The sequence below is a fragment of the Phalacrocorax carbo genome, chromosome 1 (genome assembly GCF_963921805.1).
Source record: "Phalacrocorax carbo chromosome 1, bPhaCar2.1, whole genome shotgun sequence".
NCBI classification, from domain to species: domain Eukaryota; kingdom Metazoa; phylum Chordata; class Aves; order Suliformes; family Phalacrocoracidae; genus Phalacrocorax; species Phalacrocorax carbo.
This window is the reverse complement of record NC_087513.1, coordinates 46946234-46970184: the sequence shown is the minus strand read 5'-3', so window position 1 is coordinate 46970184 and position 23951 is coordinate 46946234. Positions and strand designations below refer to the sequence as shown.

At 38.6% G+C, this 23951-nt stretch overlaps 1 protein-coding gene across 1 annotated transcript; it reads right to left on the bottom strand.

Annotated features, from left to right (window-relative positions):
* Positions 1 to 3987: 3987 nt before the first annotated feature.
* ALX1 (ALX homeobox 1) lies at positions 3988 to 23530 on the bottom strand. The gene is made up of 4 exons (XM_064458002.1): positions 23089 to 23530; positions 20554 to 20858; positions 16712 to 16840; positions 3988 to 4624 (listed from the first exon to the last, which is right to left on the bottom strand). The coding sequence occupies exons 1-4, from the start codon at positions 23318 to 23320 to the stop codon at positions 4304 to 4306; spliced, it is 987 nt and encodes a 328-aa protein (XP_064314072.1). The 5' UTR covers positions 23321 to 23530; the 3' UTR covers positions 3988 to 4303.
* Positions 23531 to 23951: the final 421 nt, after the last annotated feature.

Here is a 23951-nt window from a genome sequence, read left to right as displayed (position 1 = left end):
GAGGGATAAGAAGGGTGTATTCTTGAGATGAGTGGGTCATTCGTTAATTGAGTATGAAAGAACTGGGGGAAAAAATCACTGCCTTGTCACAGAAAGAACTTCCCCTGGAAACATCTTGGATTTTAACAGTATAGATGTTTTAAATGGATTCTAACTCTGATCAGCCTGATTTAACTCTGATTAATAATTAATTTAATTAATTTAATCAATAAATTATTAATTCATCCTTGTAATTTTGAAAACACTGTAATATTTTATTCTGTGCAAACTAAGATCATTTACTTCTATAGTGCTAAAGTATCTCAGTATTAAATGCACAGTATTGGTAGTATTTGTTAAATTATGTATTTCAAGGCCTTACCATAAAGTTCACAGTCAAAGTAAAATGCTTTTAACATATTGAACTGGATTTTTTCAACACTTGACAGTGTAAAATATTACAACTGTGAAGAAGTGAAGTGAGAAATATAGTTCATTTCAGCTTACTCTCAATAACAACAGATGCCTTCATTGATATGTTCCTCTGGTATGTAACTGTTGATTAAACTGTAGGTAGAAATCAGTTGTGTCAAACTTTTCTATCTTTACGGTAAGGAGACTGGGTCTTTAACTGCTAAACGCACTGTTGTCCATCACTCACGGGAGTCTTTAGAAATCTTGAAGAGGATTTTTAATTTTCATAGATAAAGTTACGTCTGTTCAAAAAGTTGTTCAAATACAGGCTTAACATTTTCAAATTGTTGATCAATCAATCATAAGAGAAAAAACAACCCAGTGTTATGTCATCACAAATTCTTCACAGCAATAATTACAACAATATTTCACTTTCTCTTTTAACAGGATAGGGACTCTTTGCCCAGAAGTTCTATAAATTTACTTCTAGACATTGCATGATGATCACATATCTCAAACATTAGTTAAAGTACTTGGCAGGAAGGCTATGTAAATCACCTTCTTTTGTTTATAGTGCATTTGCCACATGTTGAAGAGGCATCGAAAAGATTAGTTGCTCGTGCTAAGAAATCATTAAGTGGATAAAATCAAAGCACAAGAACACAAGTCCTGTCAAACGTGGGAGTATAGTCCAGTGGAAAATAAAATCATTTACCTTGAATAGAAACTTGCTTAAATTATTTGCATATACTGAAATGCCTTTTTCCTAGAATTTTCTTTTAAAGAGAGAACCCTACAAATAGCCCTGTTGGTTCTATTTGCACTATTTGTGGAATAAGGAGTTACTCATCTTGGTTAAAAAATCTGAGTCTGGCCTTAAGCCAGCATGGGCCAGATTCTGCCATCCTTACCAGAGCTGAATAGTACCTTAAGCTGCGCCTGATTATGAACCGATTACTCATGTTGTGCTGAGCAGCCCTTTTGCATGAATGGGGCCATTGTGAATAAACATTTACAAGTGATTCACAATTTGGCCTATGTGAGTAGTCTCACTCACATCAATGCGTCTACTCATGGAGTAAAGCCCTACTAAATAAAAGTGGCAGAATGTGACCCTGTTGTAATACTTGACATCTAACACGAAGATACTTTTTCATTAGCTAAATGAAACACTGCAACCAGCAGACTATCATTCATTCTTTGAGACGAGGCTGATGCAAGAGCATGACAAGCTTAATGCAGGCCTGCAACTTATCACACCTCAGGTTTAATGAAGGGTTGAATACCTGTTTGTCTAATGCAAAGTTATGCTAGCAACATGTAACAAATAATTTCCATTGCTAAAACTGAGGATGAAGAATTAATTAGAACTGTATCCCTTTCACTTAATTAAAATCAGCAGGAAGATGACATAGTCTTTTATTTTCCCCTTTGATTTTGGAGGCTTCAAGCATCTAAAAATGTTGCAATGTTTTGAGAATGGATGTTCATTCTCCCCAAGTATTCTGTCACTGCAATAAATTCCTATGAATTGTTTAATTTTACTCTTGACGTAAAAAGCCTTGTAAAAATGAAATTTCTTCTGGATTTCAGAAGACAATAATAGCAAATTCTGCTATCAAACTAAATAAGTAAACTGAAAGAGAGACAACAATAAAAATGTCTTCAAGTATGCCAACTAAGCTTTTTCTTCTTTATCCACTAATGATGGTCTAATAAAAATTATCTGGAAATCACTTTGGCATGTTCTAAATGTTATACCTTAAAAATTATTATGTGGAAATTATAAAAATAAAAAATAAAAATACACTTTAGAACGGGAAACTGTTTGACCTGCTAAAAAATCCCTTGTACTTCCACCACTTTCATCCTTCTGTGTGTGGCACAATTGTCCATATAAAACTAGTATCTTTACCTGTACTAATAAAATTCTTTTTTTGCTTTAAATCTTTATGTTCATTTTACTGCTGTCTAAACAGACCATAAAAAAGCAAAAGATAAATTCTAGCCAGAATACTCTTTCCCAGTTCCTCGGGCCAAAGTTGAAGTTAATTTTTAGAAGGAGAATAAAATTAGGAAACCACAAATTGTAGTATACGTATGTGTTAAACTTTAAGCTTATCACTAGTGGCAAATAGGACAACCTTCCTCTCAATAAGTTGTGTATGAATATGTTGTAAAATTCCCATTTTCAGCTGATCCTAATAGTTTCAAAGTTAACCTTGTTTATTCCACTGAAACGTTACAGAATGGACCCATTTCCTATTTTTGTTTTCAAGTTTAGCATCCTGAGTGGGAGCAGAGACAGTTTGGGGATTCCCGTGAGTTTGTTTTTGTGAGTATTTGCAGTCCTGCAGTTGTTGTGACGAAATGTGCTTCCCTGATCTTCCCTTCTCCCCCCATCTGCCCTGTGTTCCTCACTAACAGCCAGAGAGAAAAGCAAGAAGGAGCAGGGGGTGCCCAGAGAGTTGTATCCTGTTCTAATCACAGCCATGCAAGTCCTTCTTTATTTCAATTAATTTACTTTGCCTTTATGAACCTGAGAGACTGACTGTTGCTTTCAAAGAGGCTGACATTTCACTCATCTGAAGGAGCTTGGAATGTGACAGGGGAAAGGGAGGAGAAGTAAATCAAAGCAGATAGCAATTCTCCAGATGTAAAGTATTTTTCTTCTCCTCTATTTTTTTTTCCACCAGAAATGTCAGAAAGTCTGCTGACATTTTAATTCCTTTGTGATAGGCTGGGAGCTGAGAGCCAAATCCTGCTGCCACTGCAGACGAAAAGATTTTTCCTATCGACTATAAAACTAGTCTTACACTCTGAAAAAAATACAAACAAAATTAAAAAAAAAAAACAACAAATAAGCAAAGTATCAACAAGTTGTAACTAAAACTAAATTAAAAGTACTCTTATAACATCTTGAGATCAGTTACAGACTGAAACTGGCAAGCCTTGTTGGACTTTTTTCTTTTCAATTTGACCATAGCATGACAAAAAAGAATTAGTAAAACTGACTGGCTGGATTGGAAGTAAGGCTTTGCTACTACTGTGGTTTTTTCCTAAATCTGGATTCTGTTGAAAGCGTTGCAGTACTATTCCACGCTGTCTTCTAGTCACCTAAGTTTTAAGATACCCTATCTGCAACCTTATGTTGACTTACATAATCTGTGCAAGTCTTTGAAAACTGTTAAACACTGTGATCCTGCTTTTAGTGATATGTTTGGCAAAAAAAAAAAAAAATCTCATTAACAGGAATATACTCAAGTTCATAAAATAAAGGAGAACCTTCTATTCTCATTTCATTAGTTGTGCATTGATGTAACTCCAACTAGCTCAACATGCATTTAGCAAAACAGCAGAGCTGGCTCAGAGCAGCAGCACAGTGCTGAGGGACTTAGGTCTACAAATTCCACCTACAACATGAACGATCGTATATTTCCTTCTCTGCGTGGTGTGCTTAGAGATTTACTTCATGGGTTTAGTATAATAAATTTATTTGCCTTTACAGAGTTGTTCCCTTATGAAGTATTAATTTGTAAAGCATGGATTTTGTATACAGGACTGCTAAAAACCAATGGAGTAGACGTATTTGCTTAATAGTTTTATTCTTTTTTGCAGGTTTTATAATCATATTTCATCAACTGGTACAACAAAACATATTTCTATATAAAAACCAAAACAAAGCCCTCTTGTTGAGCTTGATGCATGGTAAATCTATTTGGTTTATTCTTGTTTTATTGTTAAATATTATATTGCATTTGTTTAAGCAGACATCATGTATATTGTGACTTCTAGCATTCCACACACAGCAGCTTATTGTTGTGTCCTTTAAATATAGGAAATAAAAATGTTTTCAGTTTGCTATTTAAAAAAAAAAAAAAAAAGGAAATTAAGAAAGGGTACTGCTATATTACATGGCCCAGGAAATATTGGCAGCATGCTCTTTGGCTTTCATCCGTAGAACTGCAATGCTGGAGGACCTCCTTTCAAATTCCGGCTTTGTTTCAAAAGCGTGTCCATTGGTTGCCCCAGAAAGTAAAGAGTCAGTGAAAAAATTATTGAGGGGCACGTGGCTGAACTGATTCTGGTGGTTTGAAAAGCCTGTGTAGCCAGAATCTGTCCGGGGTGAATGGGAATAAGGTGTCATACAGGAGGACGTATCTCGTGGTAGCATGCAGGAAGTAACCACAGAACCGCTAGCTGCATTCCCTGCCCACAGATTGTTCTGAATCTGGAACATATAAAATGAATAAGATTAAATTTAGATAGGTCATCTTTTGTTTTCTGCAATGCTTGGTTTGCTCTACTTAACACATCTACTATTAGTTCTCTAAAACAAGCAACAAGTACTTTAACAGCTCTCTGCAATCATAATAGAAAATACCACGAAGACATTACAGGAGTCAAAAACCTGGGTCATTCACTTAAGAGCAAGGGCTGCTGAATCATATTCCTTGCTCTGTCATTCGTTTGCTCTGTGGCTCTGTCTTGAGCGTTTACCATTGAACCTCAGGATGCCATCAGCCCAGCCAGTCAGTAAAATTAGTGGAAGCACACAACTGACTTCAAAGAAAAGGTGACAATATTGTAGCTGTTTTCACCATAAAAGCTTCTCCTCATCAGAATTCTTTCTTAATGTAATGGTAGGAAACAGTGCAAAAGGGTAAACAAAACAAACCAGGATTTCTCAAGAGACATAGCCCAACAAGTTTTTGCAAAATTAAATATTGAGAAGCCTTGCATAGTTACTTTAAAACAAGTTAATCCATTAAATACAAGCATGGTTGATAATACATCCAAGAGTTTTTCCTACAGTTGTTTCAAAGATGGTTTTAAGATAAAAATTCTTTTAATGATATTTTTATACAAAATTATACTTGAGGGCATTTCTGCTTCAGCTTTCAGCCTCAACTGGCTGCACTGTGCGTCCCTGGAAAACGTTGCATGACAGACTAGGAGACAAACTTTGTGGTTACCAGCAATGTCTGCTGAAGATCTGGAGTAACCATGTATTCAAGCTTTGATGTGTAATGCCTTCTATACTTGGCAGTCACTTAAAGCTTCATTCTGAGTCTCAGGCCTTCTCCTATCGTGTATGTATAAATGCTATTTATGGATAGGTATTTTTCACTTATTTGTTACTAGATGAACAGATGGAAAGATTTTCAAGGCCTAACACAAGTCAGCTCCTGTCATTATCTCAGACTGTGCATTCCTTCATTCCTCCTCTATTTACTTTGCTTTACTCAAACTTCACACTCAGCAGCTGTCCTTCCGTCTTTTCAAACTCTCTACTGTTTATATCTCTCTATCAGTACTATATGGATATAATTTCTGACATACTCTGACTTCCTTGGTCATTTCTCACTTGCATTCACCATTATACAACATAGAGCTTTATATTTCTTCTCTGCCTTTACTTACATCTCTTTCCTGAATGCTGATTTCTAAAAAAAATATTTACAAATATCATGATACAAGACATTTGTAGCCCTCATTCACAGTACAGAACTTCTCAGACAGTAACTGTATCTTTTTCTTTTTGTTTTACTTTGCTAAATTTGTCTTCATCCTAAAAATCCGTTGTCTGTTCAGTATATCATTGCTCTGATACACTGGGATTGAGCCCACATGTCTTTGTTCTCTGCTGTACGTTGGAGTAATTGCAATTACTCTTCAGTTAGCACTGCAAAGTGAATTCCCACTTCAAACTTAATTTTGCCTTCACGTTCCAAACCCATAGACAAAAGAATTTTGGCTTTAAGATATGTAGGTTATCTCTCTAGTTGAGTGATCTTTTTCTGCCAAATTAGAGGTCAGGGGAAGTAATGAATTATGACAGACACACTCATACACACAGAGAGAGGGAAAACATGTTTCTAATGCTGAGTTGTTTTTCTCTTGTTGTCCTATTACTTTGCAACAGCACATACCCACCAAACCACCAACAAGCTAAAGAGATAAATTATGGTTCACTGAACTCATCTAGCTGAGACCTAGTGCAGATAGCAAGGATGAGATAGAGTCTTATTTTAAAAGTTAATATTTTGAACAGCTGTTTTAGCAGAGGTCATCAGGAGCTGACAAACTAATTTGGGCCCCTTGTCAATTCCAGCAGCAAAAAGGAACCAGCAAATGCTCCATTTTGTTTTCCTGCAGAAAGCTGGGGAAAAGTCACAGTAGCAAGATGTCTCCCCAAACTCTTGGTCTGCCCAACTCCTTGTTCACACAGCCATGCATACACACAGGCACACACACACTTCCACAGCCAGTCATGTGAATGAGCTTGCCTTTCCACACACACACACGTATACACAGCTAGCTGGACAAATCTCAGGCATCTGCTTCTGCATATCTCAGGTGGTCTGCTGAGAGGTAATGGAGTGAATAAGGTGCCTGGGGAAGGATATCAAGGATTTTTCCTCCTTCTTGTGAGCCTACTGAGATCTACAGGAAGAAATATAGTCTAGTGAAAGTTTCAGAACTTTCCAGTTCCCATCCTTCCCTCCTCCTTTCAGCAGTTTTAGAAAACTCTCAAACATCAGCCCATGGGAAACCCTCTGCAGCTTGACACGATCCTCAGCTGCCTTGTTGCTCCTTAATTAGCCCACCTGAGACAGTTTTGTCTTAAAATCAGACACACTTTTTTTGATCTTCAGAGGGCAGGTGTCTTATCTGGGAATTAAAGGACATATCTTATCTGGACCTATTTGAACTATTTTCTTACTTACAAAAGTTTGTTGCATTCAGCCACACAGAACATTCCTAAACAGAGCAGTACCTCTCTTAGGGCTCAGGATTCTGAGTGTCCTATTGCCTGGACGGTTTCTCAGATCCTAGTACAGATTTACAGAATATGACAAGAAGGAAACAAGGGACCCTGGAAGAGCTGGAAAGTGTGGTAGGTAAGCATACAGCAACTGGGAAGTCACCCACTAAGATTCATAAGGCTTGCTGCCTTCTCAGGCTTCATGAGTTTGGAGACACATAGCATGTGATTAGAATGCAGAGGAGATTATTAAAAGCTGAAAGCCTATGAGATCCAGATAATATCTCCACTTTTTCTGAAAGCCCAAACTGCACACAGTCTGCCTCAATCATGAATGGGGAAAATCAGAAACCCAGTCATCCATATAAAAATCATGGCCTTTTTTTTCTTTTGTTCAGGGACACTAGACACTTTTAATGGTATTTCATTGTATTTCGTGGTTACATATATATTTCTTGCAGCAGCAGTGACAGATTAAGCAACTGATGGGGTTTTCTTTCCCTTTCTGCCTACAAAACAAGCCACCCATTCCTATTTCCATGCTGTTCCACTTCAGCTTGTTTTGCTGGTACAACTCTTTACTGAATTGAATCAGGGAGCTGATAAAGCTAAAAAAGAATCCAGGAAAAAAAAAAAAAATATATATATACACACATATACATATATTTCAAACACATGCACACAAAAATCCATTTCTTTTTTTATGGTATTTCCAGGCCAAATTGTTAGTCTCAGAACCTTCGCAACAGGATGAATTTGCCCAGGGAGAGACTAGTTCATCTATGCAGATTCTAATGCAGAACTAATTCTGAAGGAGCTCATCACCCCCGAAGCTAACTCCCACACAACAAAGTCTCATTTATCTGACTTACTAAGATGTCTTTCTAAGAAACAGTATGCCAAATGCTGCAGTCACCCAGGCTACACAGATATAATTATGGGAAGAATTTTCCAAAAAAATCTGTTTAAATAGGAACATGCACGAGTTTACCTTTAATACAGTCATGATGGGAAGACTTCAAAAGGTTCAGAGGCTCAGTTTGAGAGTGCCCAATGACCTATGTGGTCTGGACGTATCACAAAATCGCTCTTTACTTCTGTATTTCTAGTAGTTTCATTTGCAGTAAACTAAGTTTAGTACCACCAATTTTCCTGATATTTTTATCCTAGACAAATCTGTTTCAATTTAGCTTCAGTGAGATTGCACAGGTGTAAATGAGAACAGAATTCAGCTGCAAATCTTAAAATACACCAATGTCTTGTTAAAGGAATATGTGAACAAGCTATTCATTCCCAAAACTTTCAAAGGGGTGCCCTAGGTTTCTTCCTTAGAGGAAGGAATCCAAATTAGGAAACTTCACTTCAGAAATGCCACAAGATGCTAGGAAAGCTTTACATCTTCTCTCATGAGGCAGTTACACTTTTCAAAAGAATGTTTCAGTCATATCAATTTTCTGCTCATTTTAGTTGGTTGAGTGACCTCACTTCTGATATTAGATTTTCATTTCTTAGCAGGGATTTACAACATAAATATCTTATAGTGAAATTTACGTGCAGAAGCTATTCCTGTATTAAAAATAAATACAGTAATGTTTTACAATAAGTCAAAATTATCAGACCTTCTTCTGGTATGTTGGAAGGAAAGGGGACATTATGTACATGAATTTAAAGAAAATATTTTTCCTCTTAAACTCTTGTGTGATCCATGAACTATATAAAAGCCAATTCAGAGTCTGTGAATGAGGCTATACATACAGCACATCTCTGGTTTCTGTTAACATCACAAACAACTTGAGCTTTGCTCTTGTGGTTACCATGAAATTACCAGAGCCCTTCAATATATTTACCTACTGTATGTTTTATACACACACACACACACCCTTCCCGATAGAAGAAGAAGAAAAAAAAAACCCGTAGGATTTCACAGCCGTGACAAGAACATAACTGGAGAGTTATGGTTGTTAACATGGTTATGATATCATTTCCTAAGCATATGACCTTCTGCTTGACACTGCAGAGGAAAATTAGACTGTAATGAGGTAATTGGTCATCCCACTTGGTGTCATTGCTTTTTTTCTGTTAAAATTTCAAGTTCCTGGAGCTTCAGCCTTTTTACACAGGACCTGGAGAAATCATATAAACTCAAATCTCCAAATTTTCTGAGAGTTGTACTATCACTTACCCAGTTTTGGTTCTCTCATCACCAAATGTCTTGTCTCACGCTACTTGAGCCACCTGCCTATCCAGACTGGAGTCTGTTTCCAACAGGCACACCTAAAAGCACACACAGCTTCTATTTGAGTGCACATGTGTTCTAGTGCTTCACATGGGAAACAGAATGTTAATCTCTTTGAAGACCTCTAGATATGAAGTAACAAGTTATTATTACCGTTGTTATTATTATTATATTACATATGTTATGTTATGTTATGCTATATGTTGTTATAAATACTCTAGTAAGTAATTAGAAGCTGCACATTGAGGATTTTCCTGGGCATTGCAAGGGACACAACAGTGGCACTAGCTGAAGAGTTAAAAATGAATCTAATCAGAGAACACATGTGAATGTAAAAGAGATTGATTTGATAAATTTTCATCACTCCTCTTTCAGTGAAGCAACAATCCTTGCACTGCCGGAAAACATGAAACCTGTGCTTGCGCAAGGAGCTACTTCAGGCAGATTAAACGCAATAACTCTTAAATTGCTCAAAACTGCTAGTTTACAATTCATTATCTGTAGGCTGTTCCTAGTCCATCAGCATAGCTAATTTGGGCTGTCACTTGCCACACTATTTTTTTTTTCTTGGGAGTCTCTTAAGAACATCCGAAGTATGGGCAGAAATTTACCTGTACTTCCCAAGTTTGCAGATATGTATATTCTCAGAATAATTTAAACTGAAAAGGACCTCCGGGATTATTATTCCAAACCCTTGCTTACAGCTAACTTTGAATTTAGATCAGGTTTCTCAAGCCCCATCCAGTCAAGTTTTGAGTAGCTCCAGCTACAGATATTCAATAACTTCTATGAGCAACTTGTTCCAAGGCTTTACCACTCTCGTTCTATTTTTTCCTTTATAACTAGACAGAATACTTCTTGATGTAACTAGTTATCATTTTATAGGAGCTATTGGACCTAATGAACATGTGAAGATCATCTGTACTGTATGGAGTTCAGGTACACATGGGAGAGCTGCAGCACACCATTTTCAGGTATGTCCATAAATGCAAGTTGGCCCTTGGTATTGAAAGGCTTAATGCTACAGCTCTAAAATATATGATGGACCCATTCAGTCACATTTAGGCCTTACATAAGGTGAACAAAATAAAAACCTGTTCATTTGATCCCATGCTCAAGACGTTTGCTAAGGTGCAAAGTAACACAGGATTTGAAAAGTCATCAAGCTCTCATTCTTGTACAGGATGTTATGTGGATAAACTGTAACTTCTCCCTGCTGCAATCTCAGGGCCAGTTATGGTAAAAATTAATTATATTTCACATTTATGATACAGTAAAGACAAAATTTCATTCTTTGAAAAATACTATTGAAAAGAACTTTCTAACTCAGAAAAAAATGGATTTTCCTTATAATTAAGCCCCAGCTAAAGTCACTCACAGAATTAAAGAAATACACGTTTCACAAAAAAAAAAAAAAAAAGTTGAAACCGCAAGGAGGACCACAGAGAGTGATGGTTTAGAACCAAGAAAAAAATAAAAGCACAGTGCACAAACTACTTTGTATGGAACCGACACCACCCAAAAAGATTAGAAGTGTTACTCTTGTTGGAAGATCAGCCACAGCAGTGCAACAGTCAGCACATATGCAGCAAGCAACATACCATCCAGGTGGTGGCCCAGCCTGAGCTCCATGCTGTCACAGCTAGACAGCATAAGTATATGATAAAACTTCTTTGAAGCTAGCTCAGATATGTCTACCACATCTACTCCTACTTAATCAGTATCCCCATAGCCTTAATGAACTATTGTGATTAACTGTCATTTATATGTCTACTACAGTTAAAAGAATTTTTAAGTCATATAACATGTGGTGTCTAATATATGCCATATGAAAGATTTAATTGGAGCATGTAACTTTGATTATTGCTAATGAGAATTACCCATATGTACTAAGGCTAGAGCAGAACTGTAATCTTGATCCAAGGACTTAGTACATAACACATGTATACTGATACCACTTCTACACTCTTTGATTGCCAAAACAAATCATGTGATGCCATGCTATTCAACATATTTCATTTGATTTATCAGTCCGGTGGATGGAATGTAAACTTCAGCCTCTTCCTTCTTCTATTTTTGAGATTTCAACATTCTCCCTTCTTCCCATACCTTCTATATTACTCCATTTCCCATACCTTTGAAATGCTTTTTTCCCATCAGGATTCCCACTTGAACTAGGCTCGGTTCTTACACACACACACACACAAAAAAACAAACAAACAAACAACAAACCAAAACCAAAACCACCACCTGCGTTTTCAAGCAAATAAGAGAAGCAAATAATACATTTCACACTTGGTAATAACAGGGAAAGTATAACGGTGTGACAGGATAAACCCTTTCAAAAGAACTTAGAAGAACAATGGCAACAAATGAACTAGACTCAAAGGACAAGCAAGAAGAAAAGATGCAAAGTATGGAAAGAGACTAGGTGGGGGAAAAACGTTGCCCCTTATATCCGCTTTTCAAGGATACAATTTAATGTTTATTTACATACTGATGCACTTACATTTGCAAAGATGACATCTTTATAATTTGACTCAAACAGGGAAAGCTAGAGCTCTATGTGATAATATTGTAAGCTTTTGATGAAATTTCACTCCCATGTGTGTAAATAAGGAGGGGATAAAAATGAAAGTTTGCTTCAGGTTTTTTGGTCCCTTGTTACTTCTCATACTTAAACATTAAATCTGACAAATTCAAGTACCCTCTGACACAGTAGCCTTCTCACTAAGCATAGGACAGTAAAGGTAGTCAAGTAAAGACCAATAATGTAAGAGAAGAGCAAGGCTAAGCAACCTTTTTATTGTTCCTCTTCCAACACATAATATACAGATCCATCTAAGATAATTATAGATGTCTGCAGCTGAACCAGGCACCAGAGAGAAAAATACACTTTTAGAGATCATCTTACCTATTTCATACTTTATACTTTACGAAGAGAAAACTTAATTGACCAGATTTTTACCATCTTTAAAGGGAACCCATCTCTGGCATAAAATACCTTTGTTTAAGTTTCCTAAACACAAGTGTCTAATATCTATCTGACCACCAGGTGCCTCCTTTGAAGGGTGCATGTTTCTTGTATGCCCTGTATGCCCTGTCCATCAGCACAATAACAGTGTCTCAGATATCCCAAGACATCTTAAATAACACCGTGTTTAGGTGACTGAATCAAGTACTGCTTGTTCACTAACATTTCCTCAGGTGAGTTGAAGTAAAGGTCTCCATGAAGTGAATCTGCACTCATTTCCTCACTCGTGTTAGGATGCTGCCTCTGAGCTTTCATATCAACAGCAGAATACTGCTGGCTAATGAGGCTCAAGGTGCCTGGGATAAGAGTTTTAACCAGTGAATTTTTTTTTCTGAGTGCACTTAAGATGACTTATGTGTTGTATCTGCAATAGAAACTTGAAGCTTAAGTACTGAAACTAATGAAACCTAAACCTTTTACTAAAATGAATCACAAGTACGATACAAAAGGTTTTCCTAGAAAAAATCTGATTTTCAGCATAATGTTGTCAGAAGTTAAATATTTCATCTGAGTGAAAACTTAACTACTCTATCATATTTTTAATGTTAAAACCTAGAAAAAACATGTGAATAACAGATGATTATCCTGGAATATTGTACTAACTGTCCTGCTCTGCAGTCCAGGTGTTGCCAATATAATTAATGGAAGATATAGTGTGCAGAATTTGGAGATACTTAACTTCTTGGCAGTCAGCTGAGCAACTATACTGCACAATAGTAATACCTAAAGTCAACACACTAAAAATAATTAAGGTTAGACTGAATTAACAAAGCAAACAATTATGGTCTAGAAAAAAAAGAACCTAAATTGCTTACTATTTTGAAGATAAAGATGTGCAATTTAATTGCAAATCTAGACTGGATTATAGAAATGGGGTTTGGACCAGGCCACCTCCAGATGTCCGTTCCAACCTCAACCATCCTCGAATTCAAAGCCAACCTTCTATCTGAAATAAGTTGAGAAGATCATTTCCTCACAGCAAAACCTTTCAGGTTTATATTGTCACACAAGGCATAGCAACATCATGTTCTTAATTTGTATTTGATGAAGATAATTGCTAAAGAGACTAAGCAGGGGTCTCCACACCCTCTGTTGACTGCAAAAGAGACTGGTGTTTCTGCTGGAATGCAAGTGGGCTGTCTGTTTTGGGAACGTATCCATGGTGGGGCTCAGAACAGAAATCTTCAAACTGCAAATTCATATAATTCACACCAGAAATTCACATTTGTTCCTGTTCCTTCTGTCACACAGCAGTAAATATCTCAGCTTGATTTTATCCTTTTTCAACATCATCCTATATTTTTTGCCAGCAACAGAGAGTCTGTTTTCCCCCGTGTTAATAAAGGCTTCATAAACAAGCTGTAGTGATCTGTGTTTCACAGTGCCCAAGAAAAACTAGTTACTCAAAAGTATGGCAAAGCCTGTCTAATATTTAGCGATGTCAGTGTCACAGTAAGAGTGTTTGTACACAGGGGAAAAAAAAGGAAAGGGGGGGGGGGGGAGATAAAAAGGATGTGTTGTTTCCTTTCTTGCATTAACTGTACTGAAATAATGGAATTGTTCTGAGAAATCAACCTATAACACTAAAACCAAACATGCAGAACACAGTTTTAAATATCTCTTTCTGCTTGAACTGTGGGATAGATTAATGAGTTTATAGCAAGTCATGTGCTGTATATTTGTTTTCCATAAGAGAGGCACTTATAAATAGACAACTAGTTCAAAAGATTTGAATGCAGCGACCCTAGCAACCATTATGTTTTTAATACAGATTTTCGTTGTCTCAAGCATTCTCACTGGAAATGTTATGGATAAGATACACACATGGTTTTACTCAAGGTGAGGATTTAAGAATGTGAAACTATGAAGAATTACTACCAGGTTAGTAAGAACATGAACTTATATTGGCTGTTCTGTGATAATTGCCTGGATACCTATTCATATTCCAGTGTGCAGCGAAGCAGCCACCTTCTTCACTGAGGAGTGAGTTGCCTTGGTTTTGTCATGTAGCCCAACTACGCATGCGAGCACTCGGCTGAAACAGCCACTGTAAAGTGGACTCACACCTTCATTCAGCTCCTTGTTCCTGTTCACGAAGCACAGTACGGTGCAACGCAGCCTTCTCATGCAGGTGACCAGACTCAATTACATATTTGTGCCTGTCTGTTTACCTGCAGTTTGTTAGTGCGTGGTTGTAGGCTGGTACTACATATTTATGTTTATGAATGAGTATATATTTTATATTTCTACACGGTTTAGAGAAGTATTATTTAAGATTATGGTACCCACATTTCCATTTCAATCTCCTGTTCTTAAAAGCTTATAAACTAACGATAGAAAGTTTTGCCAGGCTGAAACTTAGTTGTGTCATCAGCCTAGGAAAGGTGTTTTTTAACAAATTCGTAAGTGGAAATGCAGTGAATTCACTAACCTTTTTAATAATCTGAAAGAACAGAACAAATATTTCACTGGGTTTAGATTTGTATGGATGATATTCTCATATCATTCAAAAGTGGTTTGGTTTTTTAAAAAATATTAATTTTATGACAACGATTTTAAGTGCTTACCAAAGGCTTGCATTATTCCATTACCTTATGCTAATGAAAATTCTGACAACTGGGAAAATTTGTGGATGAAGTCCTACTGAAAATACAAGATGAGCTTTGAGACACAAAATTTAGCCTAGAGAACTGAGTTAGGGATACAAAGCCCCAAGCTTAAATGCTATCCTTTGTATCATCTGTTGTGATGTTATAGATAAGTCAGAAAGGCCTTCAAAAGATTCTTGAACACCTTGAGTGAGAACTGTGCGTGACTGTGCATCTATGTCTTTGCAACTCTGCCTAGGAGTGCCTGAGGTCTTTTTGCACACCTCCAGCCAGGTAGGTCTCAAACAAGTATTGTGTCCTCCTACTTAAACACAGAGTGTATCATGCAGCAGTTTCTGATGTAATTTGGACTAATGCACTATTACATTATGATTTAAAAAAAAAACAAACCAAACAACAACAACAACAAAAAAGGCAGACTGATAAGTGTACCAGATGCGAAATGTTGAACCCAAGTTCTGAGCTGCTGGAACACAAAACATCTCTGGCTCAGGCACCAAATCTAGTAACATGCGACCTCCTCAGAGGTAAAGCACTTTAAACTGGGCAGACGACATATGGACCCAAGGCCTCTGGTGCAAAACAAATCTCATACAGCCAATGCAGAGCATGACCAAAGCAAGCCCATGCAGAATTGGAGTATTTTCCTAAGTCTGGCAGAGACCCTGCTACCTAATGAAGAAGAGCACCAGGACACCAGCAGTGAAAGGACTCTACCACAGGGACCCATACAAGATTTTTGCTTTGTATAGTGCTTTTTCTTTTATTTTATTGTGTGGTAAAAGCAATGGGAAGCTAGAGACATGAAAAACAATGGTTTCAGAACAAAAGTATTCAATGTACTGAAACAAGCAAGCAGAAAAACAATAGCAGAGAGTGAGGCAAGGCAGCAAACCAAAGGACTGGAGAACAGAAACAGAAGATTCTGATCTTATTACACAGTAATACCTTTCTATATACTAATGGAGAACTGAAAAAGAAAAAAGAAGAAAGAACAAATTACTATTGCCTGAGACCTCCTGCCTCCCTCTCCCACCCATATACATTCAATTCTGATTGTATGTAGCCATAATACAGTTTCATGCTAGTAGCAGTCTTGTATTCAATGGTCTATTGAGGTCCATAAAGAAATTCTGCGTGATTAATACATCAGAAGGAAGATGCCTGGGGATCACATAGTTTATGCCTCACCTTACCGACACATACAAGACTAGAGCTGTTAAGACAGTTGTGCCTGTGAATATAAATATCCCAGAAGTGAAATTCTGGTCATATTACATAAAATTACATAGATCCTGTCAATCTCAATGGGTCTAGATGTCATTCAGAATTTGTGTATGGACCCAGAAGTGATTCAAATCCCCACATAATTTTATGCACAGAAAAGGTTTCACTGCACAACCACATTGCCAGCCATTCTCAGTACATAACTTCTGCGAAACTCTGCAGCTCCTAAGATTGTTCTTTAAATATTACTTGTATTTTTAGAGTTAATTATTCATATTGGATGTCAGAACTGTTTTTCACAGTGGCAGGTCCTGTTGATGTGTCTAAAGAACACAGAAAGCTAAACACAGGAAAGTCGTCATGCATCTTCTGTGCATGTGTGTGCCTGAGGATGGAAGAGAATGTAAATGTAGAACCCAGGTACTGCTTGATCTTTACCATACCTGAGGGTAGCTGTCAGTCCTTGGAAGAACAGATATATCATAGGTCGCAGCAAAATGGCTCTTAGCTTGCTGGATCTGACCATAACGTTCTCTTTTCCTCCATTTCGCTCTTCGATTCTGGAACCAAACCTATAGTAAATGAGGAAACAGTAATCAAGGTAAACTCAATTACATACTGTGCAAAGTGTCTTAGGAAAAAGCCAAGAGATTTTGGACAGTAGCTTTGAAAACTTCTGTTTATCTAAGAAAGGGAAGTTCTCTGCCTGAGGATTAATTTCTTGCAGTTTCAATATTCTCAGTGTCAGATCTGCTGAAGTTATTTCTGGCTATTTTTAAATTATATGCTATTTCCTTTCTACTGCCTTAAAAAAAAAAAAAAGAGGCAGAGGAAAGATCAGTTTGTCAGGCAGTGCTACTTTTGACAGAGTTCAGTTCTGTAGAGGAAATCACCAAGCACCAGCAAGAAAAATTGTAAAGAAACTTTCTCTTAATTTCATGCCCACTCATTTGATATGACTACCTATGATCTGCCTCCTATAGGTATACATAATCTTTATCAAGTGCAGTACTGAAAAGGCAGGAGAAGCTGGCACCAGGACAGTAGTCTGTGCTGCAAAGTTTCTGTAAGGAAGGTTTATAGGGCAGGAAGAAAATAAAAAATCATGAGATCACAGACAGTTTTAAAACTATTGTGGCATTTTTTCACATTTATGTTAGGAAATATATATGGTTCTGACAATGGAAAACTAAAGAATGGCACTTTACGTTTAGACTATGAAATAATTTAGACCTGAAACAATGCCTCTTGTCAGCTAAAAGCTACTTTCTTTATGTTTAAATAACCTTTGGACTGTTCTGTAATATTTTCAGTGTCAGGTGTGATCTTAAAACCTATTATATACACATTTCTTGCTGTGACTGATATCTGCCATTGTCCTGTGCCTCCAAAAACAATTTTTCTTTCAAACAGTTTAGTTTGGACTGGCTAAGACTTATCCTGATGCATTAAAGGAATTGCTGAGAAAAGTAACTGTTCCTTTATAAAAGTAATATTATCCAACTAAGTCTTTGTTGATCAGGTATGAGTAAACGCATTCTTTTTTAAAGACACGTTTTTAAAGAAGTCACACTATTAACACAACCTTTCTCTTTTTTTATGGAAACAATATCATCGGTCAGTCTTCCTGCTAAATGGATCATGAATCCATTTGGATCGATACATATATTAATAATTTTTTAATGTATATAAACATTGACTGTGAATCCCATTTTGAGGAATATTTTCTGCTCCCTGATGGTGGGATATTTAAAATAATACTGTTCGTTTTATAATTCAGTTTTTGCCTTGACCTTTGGAGAACTCAACTGTCTTTTGATGCTGCTTAAGCAACCAGGGCATAGTTTTGCTCATTTTGATTCCCAAGGACATGTTGCAAATTTAGTATGTACAATCTTTTAAAATGTACTCAGCAATCAAAGCAAGGCCCGTGCGTGTAACTGCTGAGTATATATTGTTAGGGACCTTGTTGGTAAATTTGTATTATTTATGATGCCTGAGGCTCAGCAAAAAGAAAAGAAAAGGAAAAAAAAATTCTCCTGTCTCCACAGGAGGCATCAAGAACACGCTAAGGGAATTTAGTAATGAGGCTCTTTCATTGAAAAAAGACCTTGACAATCTCCTTAAAATGGGTGCCAATTACTTCACTGACATGCAGCAGGAAAGAGAACAACTTAGATAAATTAGGTTCAGGTTGGCTCTCTCTGCATGGATGCAGGACAAATATTAAATTTCTTGATGAAATGGCGGTAAAGGGAAATGTGGGTAAGGTATCCAGCTGATCATTCTGCTAAACTAAATCAAACAATTTGCTTGAATTTATAGTAACTAAATGAGGAAAAAAGCACACGTTTTTATTTTTCCTTTGACAATCCCCCAAAATGTTTCTGTTTACATCACTTTACTAGAAACTGACTCTTGGCAGAGATAAAGTAACCATTTGCCCCCACAAAGCAGCGTAAAAATCTGCTGCTTGTTATCCTTCCATTGCCAGATGCTTGCCTCTAATGATGTAAGGCCTTTTAAATTGCTTAATCTTGTGATGGAATACTATTGCTACTCTGGATAAAAATGATCACCATTTCCCTTCATATTTAGCATATGAGAAATGCAAAGATCAGTTATCTTTTAAGAAAGGGGAGAATATGTTTAAATAAAATAGAAATAGTTATTCTGTGAAAGTCTGGTGAAGACATATATGTTTTCACATTCACCCTCTTATTTTTAATACCTTTACCATATGAAGCCTCTAAAACTTAGGAAAAAAAAAAGTGATAAAAAGTCAGTTCACACACTTTAGCCCAATTCTCCCCTCCCTGTTCTGAATATGAATTTATTCTTGGAGTAGTTCCCATTATTCCAGAATTATGCGATTGTAAGAACAGCATTTTAACATTATGCAAGACTTTTTTTTTTTTTTTAAGTCAAGACTAAATCCTAACAAATGGAAGTCATACTTGGAAAACTACCAAATTCAGAGGGAGAGGCATGGCACAGAGCCTGAAGAGTTAAAAGCCACTGAACTAAATTCCATGGGCATCACCGATATCGTATCGATGTAACTGACACAAAATTTTGGATTCTATTTTCCGATGACAACTGTGAATATGCTGTCTGGTTGAATAGACATGAAAAGAACACTTCTGTATAAAATTAATTAGCTGAGCTCGTTTCTGAAAGTGATCCTGGTTTAATTTCAGTTGTATGCATGTGCACCGACGTCTATTTCTCTATATGCATGTGTGAGCATGTGTTTAATTACAAGTTGTGAAGTTGTTATCATATTCAAGTCACTAAATTAAAAAAATTAATCCCAGTCTGTAAGAATCAACAGGACTGCTATTCCCTATACTGAAATGATGAGCATTACCAGAGTGGGGAAGATCTCTCAAAGCAGGATAAACTCACAGAATGCAGCTCACACCCTTTTCTAAGGGAAGATGTCTGAACAGGGGAAGGGCTGCGGTTCCTGGATATTTAGCTTCTTTTCTCACCATTACACATCCAAAGCCATAAATATTGTTGAGATTACTGTGTGAGAACATACTGAATGAATCAACTTTGTACGCAGTTAGGATACTCAAATACTGCACTAAGTGGTCAACAGTATGTTCCGTTCCAAAAAATTATAAGAACATTATCCATCGGTTACGCGCATTTTAAAAAGCAGCAAATGGACTTCCCAATTTTGTGATTTTTGAGCTCATTCCATACAACAGAGATGAAAGGATTATGTCCTTGCTGTACACAGACATGAACACTCACGCGCACGCGTGTGTGTGTGTATACATATATATTTATACAGATCCATGTATGTGCAGTTGCCCTGAATACTCTTTGGATCTAAACAAGGAATCTGATGACTTTTTAGACTGTACTTTTAATGCCGTAACACACACAGAATCCTCTGAGGGTGAGCTCTGCATTGTCATCAGTCTGAATTACATGCACACATCTCTTTAATGGGATCTTTACGCGTAACAGTTTCAGTATTCACCACCTGGAATTCTGACAGTAAAACAGGACTACCAGAGATCAAGACGGCTTTACTATTGATGTTGTTTTCTCATCCTTTAAACAAGTTTCTAGAACAGCAATACAAGCTATTTAAAAGACTAACAAGTTATTTTAGTACTGCAGCATAGCAGCTCATATCCATAAAGAAGTAAAGCAAAAGGAGCTATTTACTTTAGCTTTATGGGCTTTTGTACAGTCCCCAGGAGTGTCATTTACCAGTTCCTACAATGCACAACTTGTCATATAAACGCCAAAGTTTGGTTCCTACCTGGACTCTGGCCTCAGTGAGCTCTGTTCTCAGAGCTAGCTGTTCTCTTACATAGACATCAGGGTAGTGAGTTTTCTGGAACACTTTCTCCAGTTCCTCCAGCTGCAAACTGGTGAAAGTGGTTCTGTGTCTCCTCTTCTTACTGCTGGAGACATTGCTGTCACACTTATCACCAAGTTCATCCAGTTCCCCCTTCTCCTGCATCCCTTTCACCGGAGACATCCTGAGATTGTTGCAATTGTCCATTGGCCTGCTCAGCTCCGTGTGAAGAGGCTGTCCTTCCACTTTAGTAATCCCATAGTTCACTGTACACAAGGTGGGGGAGGGAAATAACTGGTTAAAGGGGGGGGTTTAGATTCAAGGGTTCATATAAAACAGTTTCACAAGGAAACAGATTCTATGTGGCTGCATATTTCTATATGAGATCGCAGAAGAGGAATCTGTAACATTAACCACAAACAGAGTAAAAGTACTAAGCCACATTGAATTTTAACTGAGAATTGTATCTGAAAATATAATGTAAAGCCTTTCAGTGCAAGGAGCTGCATGAGAATACTTAAATATTTTTACTCTGCCACTAAAGTAGTTAATAATCCATGAAATCAGCTTCAACTAGAGTTGCACAGATAAGGAATCTTAGCCCAAAACAGATTTCCGTCTAAGACAAGTGACAAAAAGCTACTGACAAACGTGCCCTTAAACTTGGAAGTAGATTTTAAAAGCTTTATTTCTATGAAAATACAAAATAACTGTAAAGTAAACAGTTGTAAACTGACAAATCAAGAGGCAAATGAAATAAAAAATTAACTTCAATTTATAAACTCAAAAGATTCCATACACCTTCTCTTGGATTTGTAAAGTGGAATTGTTTCTAATTAAATTTGTTATGGTTACAAAATACAGCGAGTTTCTGCAAAATGTTAACTCGTTAAAAGAGATCATTTCATATACTTTGTATAAGGATTGGAGGAACTATTTGTCTTTAGGTAAAGTCTGAGCGGTAGAGATAAGAAAAATTCCTCTGTAGCTTCTTAATGAGAAATGAAAACTTTTCCTATTTTTTCTATTTTTACACATCTCAAATCACTGAAAAAGTCATGCGATATGTCACAAGATTTGTAAGGGCTTTTTTTTTTCTCTCAGAGACAGGCAAAAAAATTTTAAAACTTTACTGGAATTAAAATCTAAAAAGGTGGCACGTAACATACCATAAGAATCTTGCGTTGGGATTTTTCTCTCACTATCGGTAATTTATTTTCTTTCAGTCCGAGCTGATTTTAACCAAACACAATTTTTAGATACTTACCATCAATACATGCATAGATAGGAAATGCCCCAAAGCCCCCAAGGCACACATTAAATGAGCTAATTAAGAAAAACTTCGATGTATAAATCAATTTTCGGCATTTTTTTTTAAGTTGCACTTGTAGAAATCTGTCATTATTTCTTATAAACTGTTTCGTACAGAAAGGACGCTCTCAAAAAAAACCCAAAACTTCAATGCCTATATGAAATTACAAAAATGTAAGATATTGTTAGTCTCATTATTGCAGCTGGTCTTCTTAACCATATTTTCCGATTCTGCTAGGAAAATATTTTGTAAATTATTTTCTCTGTACATGATTTATGTCATGTTGGAGTCACGGGTAAAATTTTAACTGTTAATAAAGTATTCCACGTTTTCCTTGCCGACCAGCTAGGAAAAAAAAATAATATATATCTGCTATTTAACACGGTGGTTTGAATTACCCGAGTCGCCTTCGGTCGGCGCGAAGAATCGCTGTTGCGCCCTATTCGGTAACGCAGCAAACACCCGCCCCGCCGCCCCGGCAGCGCCTTATCGGGAAGAGCCAGCCGTGACCGGGCGACCTGCCCTTCCCGCCCCGCACGGCCACCGCGCCGCCGGGCGCCGGCCCTGCCGCCCCGCCGCCCCAGGGCTTCGCCGGGTGAAACACCCGCCGCCCGCAGCGGCGGGACGCGGCCCTCGGCGCCGCCGGGAGCGGCCGGGGCCGGCCCGGGGGGCGCCGCGGCCGGGGGGCGCCGGGCCGGGGGCGGGGGGGGGTGGGCCGCGGCCGAGCCCTCCCGCACCTCCGGGCCCCGCTCCGACACGGCGCGGCCGCCGCGGCCCTTCCCGCTCCGCTTCGCCGCCGCCGGCCCGTCGGTGCCGCCGGCGGGCCCTGCCTGCCCGCTCGGCGCTGCGCTCCCGGGTGGCGGCGGCGAGGCGAGGCCAGGCCAGGCGAGGCGAGGGAGCCGGCCCGGGGCTGCGGCGAGGGCGGCGGCCGGGGGGCAGCGCCGCAGGGGAGGGAGCCCTTCGGAGGAGGTGATCGCCTTTTCCCGGCGGTGCTGCTGTTGCTGCTGTCGTTATCACCGTTACCATTATCACCTACTAGTACCTGACAGCCCCTCGCACGCCAGCAGCCGAAGGCTGCGCAGCTGCCTTTGGTCTCCCCGGGCAGGAGGAGCCCTGGCCTCCCCCGTACATCTCCAGGGATGGCGAAGCGCAGGAGCGAGCGTAACCCTGGGATGGCGACTCACCGTTGTTGTCCTGGCAGGGTGATGTCCTCTCCAGCCTCACATGATGCTCAGCCCTTTGCAGAGGGTTGAAGGCCTGCACACATTTGCTGCCTGGCGTTTTGCTATAAAAGGACTCATTGTCCAAAGTTTCCATAACGTGCTCCAAAGTGCCTCCTGCTCCCATGTAAAAGTCACTGTTCTTGCTCGGCTGGCTCTTCAGGGCAAACTTCTCGCTCAGAAAATCCATAATCATCTAAGGCTGCTTGAGAGCCTCTTCCCTAGACAGAGGCTGGACTGTGAGCAGGGGAGGGAGGGAGAGGGTGAGTGGATGGGAGGGAAGGAAGGAGGGAGGGAAAGACGTTCAGAGCTCAGCGAGCTGTTTTGTCTCTGAGCCTTTGATTTGTCTTGTCTTGAAAGGGGGAACCCGAAGTTGCTTTTATATCTTGAAGCTCAGCAGGGCTCCTTATGCAACCTCCCATTTCTAATGAATATGAAAATAGGCAAGCAGTGTAACTCCACCCCAGGTCCCCCAAGACCTAATCCCAACACAGGAGGGAGTTCCAGGCCCATTTTCGACAGACAGATCCCTTTCAGACAGACAGACACACACAGGCGTGCGAGGAGGGTGAGGGGAGGCAGGCAGGGAGGGAAGACACATGAAAAGGACATTTCCCCTCTGCAACCTATTCACATTTCTCCAGGGATCCTGGAAAAAGGGTAATCCCTCCCTTCCCTCCTTCTCCCCCCAGCTCCCCGAGAGGCTTAGAGCAAGGTAGTTTCAGGGGCACATTCCCTCAAGAAAAGGATCTTCTTTAATTAATTTGACTGATACCTCAGTAGCTGCAGTCCTGTTCTCTGAAGCTGTAAAATTAAGAACCGGTGTT

Coding starts and splice junctions, on each gene's coding strand:
- ALX1 (XM_064458002.1), bottom strand. CDS start 23,320: ATGATTATGGATTTTCTGAGCGAGAAGTTTGCCCTGAAGAGCCAGCCG. Junction 20,859..23,088: donor ACCCTGCCAGGACAACAACG/GTGAGTCGCCAT, acceptor CCTTGTGTACAG/TGAACTATGGGATTACTAAA. Junction 16,841..20,553: donor TCACTGAGGCCAGAGTCCAG/GTAGGAACCAAA, acceptor CATTTACTATAG/GTTTGGTTCCAGAATCGAAG.